The following is a 20,457-nucleotide window of genomic DNA, read 5'->3' as shown; positions in this document are numbered from 1 at the left end:
GGACACATTCATGTCATTTCTTTGTGCAATAACTTTTGCAAAGAAGTATTTTTAAACTGATCATTAATTTTATGACCACAGAAATGAGATGCAAAATTTATGCTGTTGTCATTGGCACAGGTTCAAGGCACTACTGACATTATGTGTGATTGTAATGGAATGGCTGCCAACTAATGAGTCTATAGACATTTCGTTTGAGCATGCTTTGCTTTTAGATGTCTGATTAGGCAGTAATGCTTTCAATTATGCCTGCAAATTGCATTGGATACATTTACCTGATGCCCATTGTTGCTTTGTAGCTCGGTTTTCTATTACATAAATGCAAGTTGAATGCTTTTCTTTAATTTATTGATGGTTTTGGGGTGTATTTTTAGGTCCTTGGCACCTGAAGAGAGGAGTCGTGGCTTGTGCTGCTCAACACTGACTCCTCTGACTGTTTAAGGAGTAACACTGATAGTTTCAAATGCAATTCTATCTAGTCTTCCGTAGGAGGTGGAGTATAAACAGCAGTGCAGCACCTCCATGGAGGAGAATGTGAAGTGGAGAAAAGGAAGAGATTACTCTGAGTGGGAATGCAGGAGACCCCACAGAATCAGTAGGAAGCCGCTCTGTAAACTGTCAGGAGCAATATCCTTATATATTAATAGCATACACTCCTAAGATGTCTTTTAACCCTGCCAAAATTAGGAAGTGAAAACCCAAGGCTGATAGTAGCCTGTAGTTGTTCTTTCATGTGAGCACGTAAAAACGTTGTGAAACGTTGTCTGTTAAAGCTCCACAGCATGTTGCGTCAGCTCTCTATCAAAATAACTGCAGCTCTTCTATACAAACTAGATGAGTTAAGGATTACATTTCAGTATATAGTGTAAAATCACTAATACTTCTGTTTATTCTAAAATAAAAAATAGAAATTTTTGCTTTAATCTTATCCTGCAGAGCTGCAGATTACTTGTATCTCTACTTAGTGTCTGTGACCTGTTCTCCACATTTTTCACACACAGAACTGGGGGTGCCTAAGTATACTATTGTATGACTTAGGATCTGTATATTTGTTCTGATAAATTTTCTCATGTTTTTTCATTATCTTCAAAGACTTCAAGCCTTTATTGAGAATTTAACATATCATGGATGCTCTGAAGGCTATGAAATATTTTAAAGCATTGAGTAACTTCTTTATGATAAATCAGAGTGTTTTTTATTTTGTTTTTAGTTTGTTTTAATATTATTTTGACCTCAGATATTGTGGACATTAAGGCAGATACTTGTTTTATCATAAATCGATATTTTATGGGCCTATGGTTTTTGTTGTTTTAAATATAATGTATACCTAGGGAATATACATGGGATGCTCTAAATATGTATTAAATATATATTTAATATATATAAATATATATATTAAAAAGATTCTTTATAGATCATTTGGTGTTTATATGAATGCAAAGCACAAAGGTTTATTGAATTTAAAATCTTCAATATAATTAGAAAATGCTAATAGTGTAGTTTAATGAAAGAACAGGCTAGAAGTGTATCTACATAAACTGGCATAAATATTACAACTCCTGTGAAGGAGATTATGCATTGCTGGGAGGGGTAAAATTCTATGGAAATGTTCTTTTCATATGTGTACTTTTCTATTAGTCATCCAGATATACTTAGGTTTACTCGTACTGTTCAGCCTGTGGCTTTTGAGTGCTGGACTGTTTTGCTTGTGGAAATGTTTTCGTCTAGAAATACAGCCTAATATTTAAAATTTATGCTGGCATCTTCATGAAGGTTAACTGACAGTACATTTGTGCATAGCTGATAAAAGGGCATTTTCGGCTGACAACCAGGGTACCAGAGGTGGGGAGTTATGTACGCCTATATTCTGTGCGTTCTAAGCTAGTAAAAATTTAGGATAGGGGAGTAATGGAACAACTCTTGACAACGTATAAGTTGTGAATATCATGTCTACTCTTTTTTTAACCATCTATTTTATAATATCTATTCTATATATATATGCATAGAGAGGCAACTGGTCTCTGGCAGGCAAGAGTGACAGATGATCATGCAGGCTGTAAATATGGCATAATATTTTTCTGTTCATGGGCTCTCTCTGCTCTGTGGTTTTCTGTTTGGAGGAAGAGGTGAATCCTGGAGAGGGATAATTTACTTTTGATTGGTTTGACAGGTGTGATGAAATGCAAATATTTTGATCAGATTAACACGGTAGCTGGAGAGCTACTGGAAGATGGCTGTGTCAAAAATAGATTGGAGTCAGGTTCAGATTCTAAGCAGTTGTTGTATGGCCTTGGAGCTTGAAAAGAACCTTTCCCAAGAAAAGCATACTAAATTAATGAAAGGAAAATCCAATTTGGTATTCAGCAGTCTTGGGCTATAAAGAAAAAAAAAATCCAACAAAGTAAAAAATCTGACTGTCTTATCTGCAAAGAAAGCACTCTGCTCTTTGGTAAGACCTGTGGTGCTTTTTGGGCACAGACTGAATTTGCCATGTTTTTCTGTTATTAAATAGAAGAGGTAAAACTCTCAACCATGGCTAGACAGTCCAGCTGATGAATGTGGTTCGTATGGGTGTGGAGAAGAATATTTTCACTGTTCATAGGGGTTTATTTTGGATCTAGAGAAATTAGATATGTTACAGTGCTCCAAAAAGGAATGTATGAAAAGAGAAGCATGTCTGGAGGTCTCTGGAAAGGTTTTGCATATGAATATACTAAACAATCTTTCTTGCTTTTTGAGAAAATTGAGGGTCATTTGATCTATTGGAGCATCAGCATTATGATTTTGGTTTGGTGTTAGCATCAGCTTTAATTACTGGATTTTTCTTGTTTGCCAATACTTTGTTTTAAAAAAATCATGGTTCAAGTTGTATTTATTTTTTCTGTTTTCCTACATCTTCTTTGCCTGGATATAGTGCGTATATATATATATATATATATAAATATATATATATATATATATATATATACAAAAATAAAACCTCAGAAATTATACTGAGCTTTGGAAAGAACTTAAGGAGAACTTGAGTTTTGTTTAACTAAACAAAAGCCTCAACTAATATTGATTTCTCTTTACCTTTCCCAAAGCCTTACCTTTAATACACTCGGATCAGCATAGTGCACAGATTAGCTGATCATGTAGATTTTGTATACGCTGTAGTAGGGCACTCAGTTGTTTAAGGAATGCATCAATAGGATGCTGCAGTTAGGCACACGTTCAGACTGGGCACTGTCAGAAGTCGATCCTGCTTTTAGCTTTGTGGGAGCAGTACACCATGCACTACATTGCAAAGTAATCCGTAATTATGGTGAAGAAAAGTGGACAGAGGGCAACAAACTGCTGCAAAAAGTAGTTTGGCAGTTCACTGGAAGGAAGTTGCTGCAAATACTCTCAGCACTTAGAAGGGAAGAACTTCTGGTCTTGACACTTCCTATTTCTCTTCCTGACAATGTTTTCTCTTGCCCACCTCTTTGGGATGTTTTGTTTTTTTTTTTTTTTTTTTATACCCCTCTGTAGAAGAAGCTGTCAGCCACACAGCACCAAGAGTAGGGTTGTTACATGACAGCCTTTAAGAAAACCATTCCAACAAAATGCACTTGGCCAATTCTCATGTTGCTCCAGAGCCGTGGTGTTTGTGGCTGTGCTTTGAAGTACAATATGCACGTTATGAGAGTGCATGAGGAATGGGTATTTTTGAGTTTGAAATACTAATTGATATCCTCCTGAAGAATAAAATAAATTGAATAATGAAAATACTTGTCTTTGGATTCTGTGTTTGTATGACAGACTGTATTGGCGAGTAATGTTTTTGTCTTTTTTTTATTTTATTTACTTTAACAGAATTGGAAGATGAGGAAGAGTCTGAGGGCTCTTTTTCTTCGCCTCCTGATAGTGTCTCAATAGCATCTGACCGATATGATAAAGACGATGAAGGACACTCTGATGGTATGTGACACTGTTTATCTTAAAATATACTAGATGTGCCAGTTTGCTACAAACTCATGTAATTGGAGCCTCGTGATGAGAATGTTAGTGATAAACAGATAAGCATCACAGCTGGATAGCTTTCTTACCTTTACAAGAACCTTTAAAGGAACTGAAGAGCTCTCTCTAGTGGTACCAGAGCATAGTGGTAGCTGTCACAGATCTGCCTTTTTTTTTTTTAAACTCGTGTTTCTTCATAACAAAACATCTTCTGTAGATGCATATGTTTTTAAAGATAGATCAGTGGCTAAAACAGTGTGAATATTTGTAGTAACAAATTGTTTGTTAATTCAACATTATCAGATTCTTGCTTAATTTTATTGTGCTACTTAATGGCTTACTGTATTATTTATCGTATAAATAATGAAACAGTTACGTGATTGATATTTTTCTGCAAACTCCATACAGAATAGGTTCATAAAATATTAAATTAATTATTCCTATGTTTCCTTGCATTAAGATAGTCTTTTGTAGAATGTTTTCGTTATATACATTTTAAATTTGAGTTTGTATTAAAAAAAATAATCTGGGCTCTGTAGCTGTTTTCCATGCTGTTTTGTTTTGTATTCATTACATTTAATGCTAAATGTGACTGTTTTGAAGACATGAACAATTGAATATTTCAATAGTTAACAAGCTTGCTTTAGCACAGTGTCCATATTTTTGAGGTTCATTTATTGTATACATAATATTAAAAACCTTCTACGGATAATACGTAGCAATAAATTAAGTATATGTACAAATAAATTAACGATGTATATTAATTTGTGGCAGTGGAAGTTAGATAGACTTACTAGTGAGTGATGTTTTCTGACATGATATGATGATCAAACTGTGCAGTTCCTTCTCGAAATACAATTGCTGAATGAAAATATGCTTCCCGCAACATAGCACTCCACAGTTTATGTTATCCAGATTATTCCCTTTGGAAACATAAATTGCTTTTATGAGGTATAAAATTATGTCTATTGCAGAACAGGGATAAGTCAAGTACATGCATAAGTGATAAACCTTCTAACCACTGATTCAGAATAACACAATTTTTTTTATATCCAGGACTCTGTAAAATGTGTAGCAATAATAATCACACTTTTTTATATTGAGCTTGTTGCATTTTAGCAATGTGACCTTCTATTAAAAAAAATAGAAACAAGCCTTTTTGTTTTCTTGTTGAAATGTAATTATCAGTCAAATTGAATATGGCTTTTAGAAAACTGAAGCTAATTTTCTAAACTACAGATGAATGCAACTTTCCATTTATTTATTTTTGCTTACAAACATAATCTCAACATTATTTCTAATTGTAACTTAATAACATGGTACTGATTGCATAAAGGGTATGTGACAACATCATATGACTGTTTAATAGGAGATATGATTATGTAGTTGTTTCAAAACAGTTAATCAAGAAAAAAGTAGTAACGTTCATAAAAAACAAATAACGAATGGCTGAAGAATGCTGATACAAGAGTATATGAAATACCATATGATTTTATGCAGATGATTAATTGAGTTTTAGCCCATTTTGGAAGCTCCAATTATGATATTAGGTATAGTACCTACCCAGCAATATCTTGGCTAACTCATTACGGTTTTGGGTGGAAATAAGGTAGGTGTGATTTTCTTATATTTAAGATGTTATCTCATTGTTCATTCTAAATTTTTGGATAAATTCTCTTCAGTTATCTAGTGAAAGCTCAGCATGAGGAAAAGCTAAAAAAAAAAAAAAAAAGATGACACATCTTGATCTGTAAATACTTAACGTTTATTATAGGAATGTTGCTATTTCCCCCCTTGGAATGACATCCTGGCCATTCAAAAGCATTTTGATTTTAACATACGTAGTCCATCATTCAAGTGTAGCCACATAGACTATGTATGAAAGTCTGTGTTGGGGGAATCTTATAAGAGGGGAATTGATCTCAGAGGTGCAATTTGTTTTTGTTTTCATAGGCATGATTGCGTTTGTTGAAGCTTAATACTGTATTTTTATTTTTCAACAGTCTGTTAATGCACCATATTTAAAACCTAGTCAAATAGTTGGATCCGTAAGGCAGACGTTTGGTCTTATGCAGTTACCAGTTTAGTTCAGCAGGGCTGTGTGCAGGTGTAAAACCTCATTTGTGTAGGATCAAGGCTCTCGGCATTAATAGAGGGGCCTAAATGTAGTAACCAAATGGAGAAGTGTTATTTATTTATGAGCCCATTTATATTTTTTATACAAAACCTTTTATGCTTGCTTTCTTTTATAAAATAAAATGTTTTTTTTTTTTTTTTTTTACCTTTATATGCTTGAGTTACAGACGGCAAGATTTGCATGACTTCTGAAAGTATCACTATTGGGCTTTGCCGTGTTACTGTCAAAACATAATTTGTGAAGGCACCCGCTTGATAACAGATAAAGAATTAGTGTATTACGTGTGCATTACAGTCATTGTAAAATCCTGGAGTTTTTGTGTGACCTTTGTCTAATGGTGTATTAATTACAAGAGAGATAATCCATTTAACAATAAGTATGGGATAACTAAATTAGCACAGGTCACCTAAAGGCCTTTTGTCAAATCTGATTGTTATGTTGTCCTTTTGACTTTTACCTTATGGTAGGCACTAACAAAGTATCTAAACTTTGATGGATTATAAACTCTAAACATGATATGTATTTTTCATAATGCTAATGTAATTTTCTAGGTACTGAAAAGGTCAAACCCCCACGTCTCTGTGTGCATTCTAAGTCTGTCTTTCCTTTTAATATTTCTTTTTCTCTGTTCTTCTGGTTCAAAAGTTCACTCAGTTCCCAAATGGCCACCTAATTTTCCAGTTATTCCCTCAAGCCATATGTGTTTTGGTTTCTTTATGGTTTATTAGGTACTGTAGGAAAGTAGCATAAGTTATATCTTCTAATGAAATTCAAGCACACTTCAGTGATGCTTTGACTTGATTGCTGGCAGCAATTAAATCACAACGAAGGAGAATGATGCATAGGCTTACATGTCCAGACACCCTACAGAAATTGGAAGAGGGATAAAACACAACAAAACCCCCAAATAAAATAACAAACCCAAAACCAAGACAGACAAAACAAAACAGCACTGCCAGGCACTCTGTGCTTAACTTGATTTTTTTTTTATTGGCTAACAGCCTGATTGATAGCAAAATCATAACTTGCTGTATGCTAACAGGCAGAGTTCACTTGTAGGTTATTGTGAGCTGATAAAGGGTTAGATGGAGTTTTGATTTTCGCATTGGTCCTTGGTGCACCAGATTAATGGAATTTCAATGAGAGACTGGAGTAGTCACAGCTTTGTCAGAAAAACAGATGGAGATTCTATAGCCATGTCTGCTCATTAATACCAGTTGCCTGAAAGGTGTACTACTTCTCTATACAAAAGACTCAACATAATTGATTTTTGAGCGGGGTGTTTTTTCACTTATTGATGACTAGGTTTCTTGCAACTTAAATGACAGCTTTTTGTATAGTACGTTGTGTAACAACGTTACGTCTTGTAAATTCTTACTCCCCTTCTATCTGTATTTTAAAGAACGTATGGAGTGGAAAATATATCTCTAGATACATTAGGAACCAAAGCATACCAAAATACTTAAAAAGTGAAATTATTCATTTCTTTATTTACTTTAAACTTTAGTTTACTTTAAACTTTAAATGAAGTTGGTGACAAGCTTATTTTTAGTTGAGATGATAATTAAATGAAATCAATTAAATGAAAAAGTCGTATTAAGGGGGAAAAATTACTGATTTTCATTAAATTTTCAGGTTTCTTGGGATGATAGGAAATCTAGATTCCATATCTATGCCAAACTGGAACTTTCCTACGCTTGAATAGTACAACTGTCTTTTAGGATCTTTTTTTTTTTTTCTTTTTTTAACAGTACAATCTTTTGTTTTATTGTATAGAAACTTGATTGTAATAATAGCATCAAACTCGATGATGCTATTATTTTGAAGGTACACACTTTCTGACTTCATTTTTGTAACTACGGTGGGTGAACCTACTGCTTCTGAAGGAGATACGTCTATATTTAGCTCTGAAGGGAGTATGTGATTTGGTAATTACTAGATCTAAAAAGATCACAGTGAATGCTGGTAAAATAATTTAGGTCATCTTCATTTCTGTGGATGGTCTAGAAATGTTGCCTTGAGCATGTGAAGATGAAAGAAGTATTAAAAATGTGTCTGGGGACTTGTATGCTCTTCAAATTATCCTACTTGACTATAGCATATGAATAAAATATGCTTTTTAGTAGAAAATTCTTAAATAGACTGATAATGTCAGGGAGTTAGTTTCGCTGAGACACTTGTGGACAATCTGAAGACCTGCAGCCTTCAGTGTTTTCTAGGCAAGAGGAACACTTGAATAATGTCATCCTGAATAGAAATCTATACAAGTTGAACACAATGCAAAGTAAAACATACTAAGCAGGAGCTTAAAACATGAAGAGTATCTTACAAATTCAGTTTATGACTGAAACCCATGTCTCTTCTTTTAATCTGTATTCCCAAGATGAAGGGGATACTGGTGCATGTGGGAACATGTGTATGAATTCCCAGGTTCAAATCTGTTTAATAGATGAGAAGAAGGTGTTAACCCTGTTGAAATAATAGTCAAAAGTTATAAAGAAGATCCTTTGGTTAGGAGGAACCTCTGAGTAAAGTCAATGTATCACCTTTCCCATGCCTGAGATGTTTTTTGGCAGACACCTGTCCCATCTTTCCTAAAAATCTCTCATGGTGCAACTGCACAGTGTTGCCCAGGCAGCTTGTCCAAGTGCAGCCTTGTGCTTGCTAGCAGGAGGATATATCCTAAAATTTTCTTGTCAGTCTCTTGACATTTGACTCTTCTGTCCATAAAGGACATGACAATGGTATACTTCCTTTTTTTTCTTTTTGCCATGAATATATTTAGAGACTGAGAAGAGGCTTTGTAACTCTCCAAATGTAACTGCTGTTTAAATCATATGAAAAAAACCAAGCAACCGAGCTGTTTGTTTGTTTATAGGATCCATAGCAGTGAATATAGCAGCAAGGACTAATTTTGGAGAAGCATGAAGTTAAAAAAAATAAATAATAAATAAAGTACATTAAAATATGGAAATCTAATCTGATTAATTTTGATTTAAACCATTTGCGTAGAACAGAAGGGATGAATTTCTGTCAGGGAACAGAAGTTTTAAGTGCAATTCTGGCCCTATTAAAGTCAATGGTAAAGTTAAAAATGATACCATGTAGGTTAACAGTGTGTACAAATTGATGATACTAAAACGTTTGAACTTCTAATTATCATGATGAAAAACTTCCTATTAAACAATAAACCCCTGTGTTCTTTTAACATTTACCTTTCTCCCATGGGAGAAATGACATGGTTTGTTGCTCATTTTATTTCATCTATGTTGCTTCAGTGACTGAGCAATAACAAAACAGCCATGTATGCTCCACCACTACACAGGACTATATCCACAATAAAAACAAATAACGTGTTTGAGCCATTTCTTCTTCATATTAGATCATAATTTTATTTAAGTTATCTAAATATTACGGTAAAAAACAGGAGGCTAAAATGCAATAGATTTTTCTATTTATTTTATGTTGCTTGTTGGCTTAATGTTTTCTAGATCAGTTCTTATGAATCTGAAATAAAAAGGAAGCAGGAAGACTTTCCTTCAACTTCCTTGGTATGGGATAAGGTTTTCAGTTATGGGTTTAGGACCTTATTAACACTTTCCTCAGCTGAACAGATTTCTACCATGTGATTTCCTTGTAATTCCGCTTTCTTCCTGCTAAACAACAGTATCAAGTCAGCTTCCATTCTGCTCCTTACTCCTTCCCTCCCAGGACCAGTAAGATGCATGAAACAGAGATGAGAACACTGCTTCGTGCTACCTCAGTAACACTTTGGGGTGGGTGATAATCCAGCACCCTTCCAGAGGTGAGCAAGTTCAACAGATTGTTGCTGCTTTGCTTTCTAGGCAAGAGGAATGTTTTCCTTGCTGGTGTCTACCTAGTAAGACAAGGCAGTGGGTCAACATACGCTATGCAGTATCCCCAGACATCTCAAAGGAGAACAAACCCTACAAAAACATAATGGGTTGTGTGGTTTCTCTGCAGAAATATGTAAAATGTGTGCTACTTTGTGTTTCTATGTCACGGCCTGGATGTAAGAGCTCACTGAAAAAAGTATACCCTTGCAAAAAAAATAATAAATTAAGTTTGGTATAGGCTTTTTTTTTTTAAACTCAGTATTGATGATTAAGAATTTGTGGCCATATTTAATTCATCGTATGTATGGAAGTGTATGTATATCAACACTAAAGAAGAGAAAAAGGATTTTTCCCTATATTCCTGTTTTTGTGTTTTAAGTGATTAGTACTTTCTGTAGAGGTGCAAAGTCCATCTGTAGAGCTTAAGGAAGTAGAAAAAGGACCTGTTTACTCTCAAGTATCATGCAATCCAGGTATTCATTGAATGCACGTTTGTTTCTTTTTAAAAAAAGAGGAGGTTGCAGTGGTTTAATATTTGTTAAAATTGAGATTAAATTTGAATGACAAAGTAGACTATATCATAACAAGTTTTATCAAAATGCTGTGAACACAGGAAACAACCCATTGCAAATCAAATCTTTACAATACCCACTGCATGGGCAAGTTCATTATTGTCATTCTAAAAAGGTGATGTTGTGACCATTGTCCATTGCTTAAAAATTTGCAGCAGGAACCATACTTCCCTTAGATATTTGTCACTAGACAGTGTTGGCTTGATTAATAGCTTGCTCAGTAATTCTTTGTAGGTGTTCACTTGGGTTACTTATCAAAGTAGGATTAAGTGTAGAGTGGGAGACCAAAATATTGAATGTTGACTTTTTTCCAAACTAAAATTATTACTACAATTTCTTAACTAACCTAAGTCAGAACCTATTAACCACTATCACAATAATGAAAGGTAATATCCCAACAGGATATTATCCCTGTCTTCACTACAGCTGGTAGTCAGAAATTCCTGTGGGCCCATTTTGGGCAAAGCATTATGAATGAGCCTGTACTGTAAAATGGAACAAAACCTCTTGTGGTCTAAACAAGATTTTCCTGGCCTCTTCCTGAATATTCAACTCTGTCAGCCTCAATGTACAAGTACATCTCAGCCTGGTAATAACTTTCCAGTGATATCCTAGTCTTCATATGAAACAAATTCTTTGTTTGTTGTTCAACTGTCAACTTTTGTGTTTCTGTATTCTGTATGGAGAAGATACGATGTGTATTCAAAGATGCAATTAATTTATGTGTTTCATGTATCCACAGTTGTGCCTTGTCACTTTGTATTGAAGAGGCAAGGCGAAGGATGAGTATAGAACGAATGTGAGTGGTGCCAGAAGGATGTTTGTAGTGCGTATGTGGTGTGCTGTAAGATAAGAATGTGGAGACAAGTGGAGTGAAGGTGGTCTGAGTCCTTTTTGTTAGATAACAGATAAATTACTCTTTCTCAAGCATGGATACAGGAAATGGGCCTTAATATTACAGTTGCCTGGGAAAGAAGTTAATGGTAGCATTGTCATTGAATTCCAATTAAAAAATAAATAAAAAAATTAACCATGCATGTTTCCAGGTGCAGAGTCTAACACATTTTTACATTTCTATTTTGTGTTCAGTAATTTGAGTTTGTATGCATATGAAGGCGGTGGGGGGAAAGATTGTCTTTTTGATATCTATAACAGCTTTTCTTATATGAATTAAAGAATGGAGTAATTTATCTTCTTCTAATAGCTTCTTCAGAAACTAGCTTTAATACTGTGTTTTAACAGAGAAATAACTGGTGAGACTACCACAAACATTCTTGACCAAAGCTTTTGGGAATATTTTAGCAAAGTGGTTATTCTGTATTTATGTAATACATCTGCAAGTTAAGAGTGGAAAATACACAGAAGAATGTAGTTGTAATATTGGCAAATGCAGAGATTTCTTCTGTAGTCTCTATACATAACCAAACTCTATGCATAGCATTTGGGATTTAAAGCAGTAAATAAAACCTGGAAAACAGAAAGTTTGTTTTTTCTTGTTAACCACAAACACATCTGCAAATTTCACTTGGAAATATTATGGACTATGTCATGAAACTGATCGAGACGTATTTAAGTATGTATTGCTTTTTTATTATATGGCGTACATTTTTCTTCCGTCTCAGATCGCTGGAATCTTCCAGTGTCTTCATTCATTTCAGCGATATTTAGAATGTGGTATAAGAATAATGTGAAAATGCCATAGTGAGCTGGTGATAATTGATTTACTCCATCACACTGAAATACCTCTTGTTTTCCTCTTCCTCCTCCCTTGGGCAATAATCATGGGATCAAGCTGCCAGTCTGTAGATATAATTTTTCCAGCAGTGCCATCTGGCTACTTGGCACTAGAAGTTGCATTGGCTTCTTTGCTGTTTCCACTGATTTTTGTCAAATGTATGTCAGTTGATGAGATGTCTTCTGCTAGTAGATGCTGATTTATTTATTTATTTTTTAATAAATGAATATTGTTTTTTATTGATGTTGTAAAGGGCCACTTGTGCTTGGGGTTTTTATTTTTATTTTTATTTTAATAAGGAATTTCCTCTCTAAAGAAAAATAAGGTTTTAAATATGAATTGGCATCTTCCACCCATCTTTAAAATAGTTTGTCATGATTTTTGAACTTCTTGAGAAGCACTAGCATGTTGTCTCAGTTTATTTTAGAGGTTCAATATGATTGTAGAATTTGTTCTTTCATTTTTGGAAACTTCATTTTTTAAAGAGAGTATAAATGATCTATAAGAATTTGAAGGGTCTGTGGGACAGAAGTGACAAGCGTTATGTTTTGGAAGAACCAGCCAACTGAGCTATCTTTCCTTTTATTAGTTGTAGTTTTATTTTTGCTGTAAACTTTTCCTTTAAAAAAAATAAAAATCTATAAATGGATGGCTCAGTGGAACACACATCTGAGTTCCTTTCTTTTGTTCAAGTCTTAGATGTGTTTCACTAACAAACAAAATATCAAGACAGTATTAATGATTCAGAAGAGTGCTCTGTAAACAGTATTTTAATGGGGATGTGAGGCAGGGAGAGAATCATCTTGATCTAATATTATTATTATTATTATTTATTTATTCATTATTTATTTCATTTTTTTCTGTTTCTTGTAAAGTTCAGAAACATTCATATTAAAAAAAAAAAAAGCTTGAGGATCCCAACACAATATGAAGAATAGAGTTCCAGATAACACGTTTTTATTCTGCTTAAAAAAAAAAAAAAGCAAAAAAAAAAAAAAAAGCTTTGAATATTTTAGATATTTTAAAAATAAAAAATAAAATCCAAAGCCTTCTCTTTTTAGTATGTTATTGATGTGTTAACTATTAATCAGGACAAGGCTAGTTTTTAAAACAATCCCTTAATAATTTTTATATTTTACAGTCTTTTTATTTGAGCCACTGTTTTCAAGTGCCATGTCTCAAATGAATGAGTTACACTCATCCTTATGTGTAAATATGCATTTTCTTCTAGCAGTCTGTGTTAAAAGTACTTTCTTAAAATTGTTCAATTGTTCAACACTGAACTCTCAAACACTGAACAGTTGTGTTTAGTGGCCTACTGGAAAATGTGTATATTATTAGCCCTAAAAGTAGAAAATCATCAGCGCTATTTATTTATCATAGTCTTAGTACTACCCTAGTGTAATGTCTGTGTTAATAAAATGCAATTAAATTGTTATTTAAATCAATATTATTGTTCCTTCCCGGCACTGGAGAAATTTCTCAGTACTGGAAATGATAGGAGTAAAAATCTTAAGTGGGGCAGAGAAGACCTTGCTGTGAGGTTTTTGTAGCAGTTGGTTTGAATTAAATTCCAAGGGCCGTTTGGTATCTATTTATAGTTGTCTTTTAAAGAAGAGGAAGAAAGACAAGGTGTCTGAACGTGGGTCTCCTTATCAGCAGCTTGACTCTGGCACAAAGTGGGTATTTTTAATGTATGAGTTCAGTTGAAAGAATCTATAGAAGCTGCTATAAAGCCAAGTATGGTAAGTATGGCTAAATATACGTGATCTATTATAGCAGCAAAAGTATAAGTCTTCAGCTTCACAAAATCTGTTCTCTCATGAAAGATTTTTAAGGGGGTTGATATATCATGATTTTCAAAAATAGCACCAAATCTTCTTTTTGTTCATAACTAAATGTGAAGATAAAACGTTGCCGCTAATCAATTGTCTGGGATGCCACCTCATTAAGATTTACACGATCATCAAAAATGCCCAGAATTGTTTGTTGGCTATATCCTAACTCAAATATATAAAGGGGATACTACAGCATTTTTCTTTAGAATCGCAGGGAGTTCAGTGACCTTTTGTGGCAAATTATGTAGAAAGAAAATATTTATATTCATTTAAAATAACCTCCATGAAGAAATAGTCTCATTACCCTGTTTGATCAATTTCTTGTAGCCTGAGCTGCAGCATGCTGCTATTGCCATCGGTTGATGGAATACACTGAGAAGTGGCTAATGGTGATGGTGCTCATCAGGACAGGGTTCAGCCAGCGGTCAGCAACAAATAATTCAAGACTGTTTCTAAGTTTGTGGCTGGTGGAATTTGCTTCTTGCCCCAAGCCAGCAGCATTGCTGAGCTGGGCTATTTGATTAGAAGAGAAGCATATTTGCTTCTTAGCAACTGCACATTTGCACAACACACAGACCTACACTGCCTCCAAAGGTTTTCCTTTTGTGATGGTGGAATAATACTTTCCTCTTGATTGACAGACAAAAGAAATCTTTGCAATGCAGAAGAGTTTACAACCAATTTTTCCTTTGTCTTTTGCAAACTTATCGTAGGTACTTCTTAATTTAGTATTGCCTGGTGCAAACCTGTATTTGCAGCAAGGCTGTCCATGATTTGAGCTCCTGTGTGTCAGCGCTTACCGCTATGCGTATTTAAAGGACAGATGCACACTTAGGTTTAATCATTGGTGTGTGCGGCTTTTTCCCCAGCAGGTCTACTTAATGGAAATTATTTTCTACTGTATTTTGAAATAGCTTTTTGGATATGTATATTACTATCTCCCATGCAAGAGTGATATTCATTTTATGGAAGGTGGTGATAAAGTGAAAGCTGTCTTATTATTATTATATTTTTTTTAATGTTTTAACAGAAGTGTAACAGTGGTTGCAATTTTAATACATGGTGTGTGTGTACTTTTCAATGTAACGTTTCCCACAGGAAGTGAGTCTACAGAAGAAAATCTGTCTAGTCAGGAGATGGCAAAGGTATTTATAACACCGGTAATCCTTGAAAAAAGACAATTTAGGAAAAAGAAAGCCTGAGATTTACAGTCCTAGGAGGGCAGGGCAAGAAAAAAAGCAAAGTTTTTTTTTTTTTTTTTTTTTTTTTTTATGGTTTTACAGCTCTTTTCGCTCCTGTGTTTTATTGTGGAAGTTTCCATACTGCTATAGTGGAGCAATAAATTACTGATGTGGTTACTGAAATGTTGCATGAAATGGTACAGTTGGTGTTAATGTGAATTTTTGATGCAGGTATGTGCTTGCATATTTTCCTAACTAAAAGATATCTTCTAGCTTTCATAACTAAAACAATGAGGAGCTCTTTCTCATGTGGACTTTATACTTTGTTAAAACTGTATCTTTTAAGGGCTCCGGAGAATTGGAGCAGGAGTGCACAATAAAAGGTCTGTGGGCCATACTAGCTTGGCTAACATAAGCATCCAGGAGTTTGCTTACTAATAACCATTTCAGTGGCAATTCAGAGCTAGAAGAGGAGAGGAAGAAAGCTGTCTGATATGGCAGGACAATAATAAGCCCCAGATGTCCCTCTAAGTTAAACCTATCAGAGTCTTAATTTTTTTCTTGTTTTTCTTTTTATTTATTTATTTATTTTTTCCAGCTAGGAATTCTTTTTTTTTTTTTTAGCCAGATAAACACTTTTAAATCAAAATACAAAGATCAGACTTTTTTTTTTTTTTTTTTTTTTTTTTTTTTTTTTTTTTTTTTTTGAGAATTTTGAAGGTGGGGAGAAGGGGGGTGAGAGAAACTGAAAGAGGTGAAGGAGAATCATTGCCTAATATGGGGAATGGGTATATGGGGTGTGCATATGGGTGGGCAGTAAGCAAGATGTAGAGATGGGTGCAACTGTTATGGAGGCTCTGGGGGGCTGCAACTTCTCAAATATTAAATTTTCAGTATGTACATACAATTTTTTAGAGGAGTGTTTCAATATACTGGAAGGATTTTACAGACTGTAGGGAGAGTTGTTAGCTTTGGCTTAATTTCAGAGATACTTGGTTTTATGACAATGTGATAAGGTGGGGCTGCTTGTTACGCTGCTGAATTGCCAAAGAGATGCTTACACCTGGATGACTTAATTTTAGTTGGGGTGTTACATGTGTTCTACACTAGTGTCATGCTTCTTTCTAATACATAATGAATTAGCATTTATTGTTTTTTCACTGTAGAGAACCTTTGTAAGCACTAGATTTTTGATCAGTTACTAAAATACATAGGAATTGCCACATAGCTACTGTGAAAATGTAACTATCTCCAGGGCAGAATGCAGGAGCTTTTACAATGGCACTCTAAACAATACCAAGCAATTTAAGAGCAGGATGTGAGGAATATCTTACCTAATTGAAATGACAAGGGGGATTTTTGCATAGGTGGATCCAATTATTCAAATTGGAGGTGGGCCAGAACACTGGGGTTAGTCCCCTCATCTTGCTAATTAGGCTTTCAGTTTCATTAACAATCATTGAGATATTGGGTGACTGGCTTTTGTATGAATGTAACCACACTGCATATAAAGAATCTCTTATTTATTTTTTGATGTTCTTTAGAAACATCTCTTGGTTACGTTAAGAAGTCTATGTATAAATTTATTACAGATCACTTCTGGTTGTATAGCTCCAGGTAGGCAGAAATAAATGTATGTTTTAAGATGTGCAATACACCAAACATACAAAGATTGAAGGCAGCATGACTACGGCTATTTTTGATAGACTGTGTGCTGCAACTACACTGCTGCCATGTTTATATTAGTGGCATTTTATTTTCCTTTTGCAAGATATTATCTAGAAGAAGGTTTTCTACCTTTATAAATGCATGTGTGGAGAAGGAAAATTAGTTCAGTCATTTTGTGCTCCTAGGATATTTTCAACCTGGGGTAAATTTAACTTTAAACAGGTCTGAGGAATCTACAGTTCTTGTTTTCTTTCAGACCTAATTTGGGAAATATACCTTAATGTGGATGGCATCTTTGAATTCCCTTGCCACTCTGATACACTGTCACTGCATTTTTTTTTTTTTTTCTTTTCGTGTTAATTGCCTTTGTCCTTTGGAAACAGCCATTTTGTGGGAGTTCTTGTTTGTTTTTGTTTTCCTTTTTAGGGAATAATAATGAGGTGCACTGAATCATACCATACTATGTTGCTACCAAATAGCTGCTTGCTATGTTTTGTAAAGTGCCTTGGGTATCTGAACCTCAATTAAATCCCTAGGCCAGTCTTTTTTAAGTTCTATGATTCTTCTTCTCCAAGTTGTATAATGAGTGTCTTCTCTTCTTTATGTATATAAAACATATTTTCTCTCTCTGGTTAGTTGCAATTCAGATATTAAATTAAAAATTACCTTCAATGAAGAAAAATCACAAATACAAACCACAAAGGTTTATATATAAAGCAGATCTACTGAATCAAAATGACTACAACGTTTGTGATTTTAAATGACTGAACAAGCTAAAAGAATGATAATCACCTCAAAAACTGACAAATTGACTAGCTTAGACTAGGAGCATCTTTTTTTTTTCTCCCCTAGCCTTCTAAGAATTAAAACAGAACAATGTTTTTTTTATGGTAAGCATTACAATAAGGAAGGATGTGGTTGCAATGTAACTAGTTATTTTGGTTCCCACTGTAGTACGCATGAGGCCATGATTTGTCCTTTTGATTTGATACTTACATTGATGATGCTTCTGTAGTTCTTCATGGATCCTTTGGGACTGAGAGAGTCAGTCCCAGCTTTCATGACTTTCATGTTAGCTTTTTCATCTATAAGATTATTCTAACTAATACACCACTAATTTTTAAGTGATTTTGAACAGAGCTATCTCTGTGTGCTGTGCTTCCCTTCCATGCCTAGAAATGACATCTTTAGTCAGTATGTGTTTTTGGCTAAATACATGGACAATTGAATAAAATACTGTTCATGAACTAAGAACAACTAGCATAGTGATTAGTCATTTTATTAAACGAAGAGAATATACTTCTAATTTTGCACAGAAATGGACCTTGGTAGTAATATGAAGGCACATATGGGTGGAGATAATACATGACAAAGTTGATCCTGGAGTCTTGTCCTCTAGATCTTCATTGTCACAGAGTGGCTTCCATGCAGTGCTCTCTATCACAATTCTGTCAGGTGTTTTTCAAGAATTTGTTGTCAAAGTATGTTGGTTTTCAGAGAGCTGCAGGAAACATGAGGAAATCTGACACTGCATTAACATAGCTATTGTAGATGCAAATATTTTTGCAGGAACCTCTATAATGAAAGTTGGTACAGTTCTGTTACTAGTCATTCATTGACTGCTTATAGCAATTCAGTTTATGTACATAGTCTGAGGCTGATTTATTTTTTGGTGTGGAAAAAAAAAAAAGAACTGAAAGCTAGGTAGTTGCCAACAAGCGTATGTTTCATCTGTCATCTTATTTTCATTGGATCAAGGCAGCTTTATAATTCTACACTGTATGTATGTGTGTTTAATCTGAGTTTGTCCATGCTTCAGAGAACTGAATCTGGATAAAAACAAGAAGTGGGAGAAGCAGTATGTAAGCGGATATGCAAATATTCTAGTGTAGGACCTAGGTTCTACAGGAGGTGTGTAGTAGAGGTTGAAATTAAATCTGTCATGTCAGTTGAAGCCCAAAGAAATCACATCCTCTGCTAAAAATACAACTGTCAACTCAGGAAAAAAATCCCACTGGTTAGGAATGCAGCAGTATTATTCTTTGTATTACCATTTATTTATTTCTATTTTCATATTACTATATCTAGGCCTTAATATTCAGCATAGTTTGTGATATTGGACACAGTTATCTGTAGAAGCTTTCATAGCAATAGTACTTGAAAGAATTATTTAATATTGCCATAGTATGAATTTATACATAGGTGGTGAATCCTACTATTTTGAGTGTTTGAAAGTTGGTTATGCACATTTACTTGTTTTCTTTTGTTGTGGTACCCGTTGTGCCACCTCCAAGTTTCTGATGTGGGGAAAGAGGTAGAATGATAAAAGCTTGGTTATATAAATAAGTCCTTAAACTAAACTTACTTTTTACAGGTGATATTTTCTCTTTGAGTGAAAGTGAGAATTGAAAAAAAGTGCATGTTCAAACAGAAGGAAAATCTTGGCTTTGAAATATGTCCCTACCGACCACCGTTTTCAATGAGCTATTTGTATGTTAGATAACGGCATTTGTATCTGATCTGAGAAAGGAGGGGTGGAGAAGGTGGTGTTATTAGGATCAAAAATTGTTTTTCATGGAAAATAATTTCATTTAGATAATCAGAATCATCTTGCTTTTCATCACCAGAATCCTATTTTATGGTCCTTTTCTTGGTTTTCTTTTTTCTGTCAAGCTACTATATACTATAGCTACCACAGAAGAAAGTAGGCAGTTTTCTCTGAAATGCATGCAGTGCATACATAACGTGACATCCTTGTTGTATACATGCTGTAACCTTCCCCTGGCCCTTCTGTCTTTTTCCCACAAATTGCTTACATTACTTTGAAAACGTGATGGTGGTGGGGGTACTGTGGTAAGGGGTATTCAGCGAAGCAGCACAGCAGGCCAGAAAATGAAATGTTTTTCCCCTGTGGTTTCTTATTTTTTTTTTTAAATGCAATGAAACCAACAACATTTCACAGCATTTCTAGAAATAAGTGCATACTGCTTCTCTTTTACAAAGAGCAGCAGTGGAGGCAAAGTAGCTCTGACTTATCCAAGATTGCAAAAGGAATCTGGTTAAGCGCCAGGACTAGCTCTGTTTTCTAGCTCCTGCTTACATGGTAAGATCTCTCCATTACGTCTCACACTTTCCAGCTTTCTGAAGTTTTTGACATTTTGAAATGGATATTAAAGGGACATTGGGTAAACTTTTTTTTCTGTCCTCAGAACCACATCATTTATTAACAGATGTCATCCAAACGTGTATACAACGTCCATGGCTTTGAGTGTTATTGTAAATGGTAAAAAGACTATTTGGTTGGGTTTAAGCTGATGCCTTCTTCTGAAGTACAAAAGGTGTTTGAAGTTTTGTATAATGCTTTAATTTTGATAATATTTTAATGAGAAAATGTTGGTATTCCTTTAAATGATTAAAAAAAAAACAAACACATTCTTCTCTGGTTTTCAGAATCAGAAAAATCATGGAGATAACACAAGGTATAG

At 34.4% G+C, this 20,457-nt stretch overlaps 1 protein-coding gene across 3 annotated transcripts in view; it reads left to right on the top strand.

Annotated features, from left to right (window-relative positions):
* Positions 1 to 20,457, top strand: part of SKAP2 (src kinase associated phosphoprotein 2) — a 116,303-nt gene that overhangs the window by 18,339 nt on the left and 77,507 nt on the right. For all 3 annotated transcript variants that reach the window (XM_084282511.1, XM_084282510.1, XM_084282512.1), the window contains one exon: positions 3,841 to 3,945. In XM_084282511.1, coding sequence (XP_084138637.1) covers positions 3,841 to 3,945 — 105 coding nt within the window. The remainder of the gene's footprint in view (positions 1 to 3,840; positions 3,946 to 20,457) is intronic.

Source organism: Netta rufina, assembly GCF_964035555.1.
Source record: "Netta rufina genome assembly, chromosome: 2".
Classification (NCBI taxonomy): Eukaryota; Metazoa; Chordata; class Aves; order Anseriformes; family Anatidae; genus Netta; species Netta rufina.
Note: the sequence above shows the minus strand (reverse complement) of the source record. Positions and strands in the feature narration are given on the sequence as shown.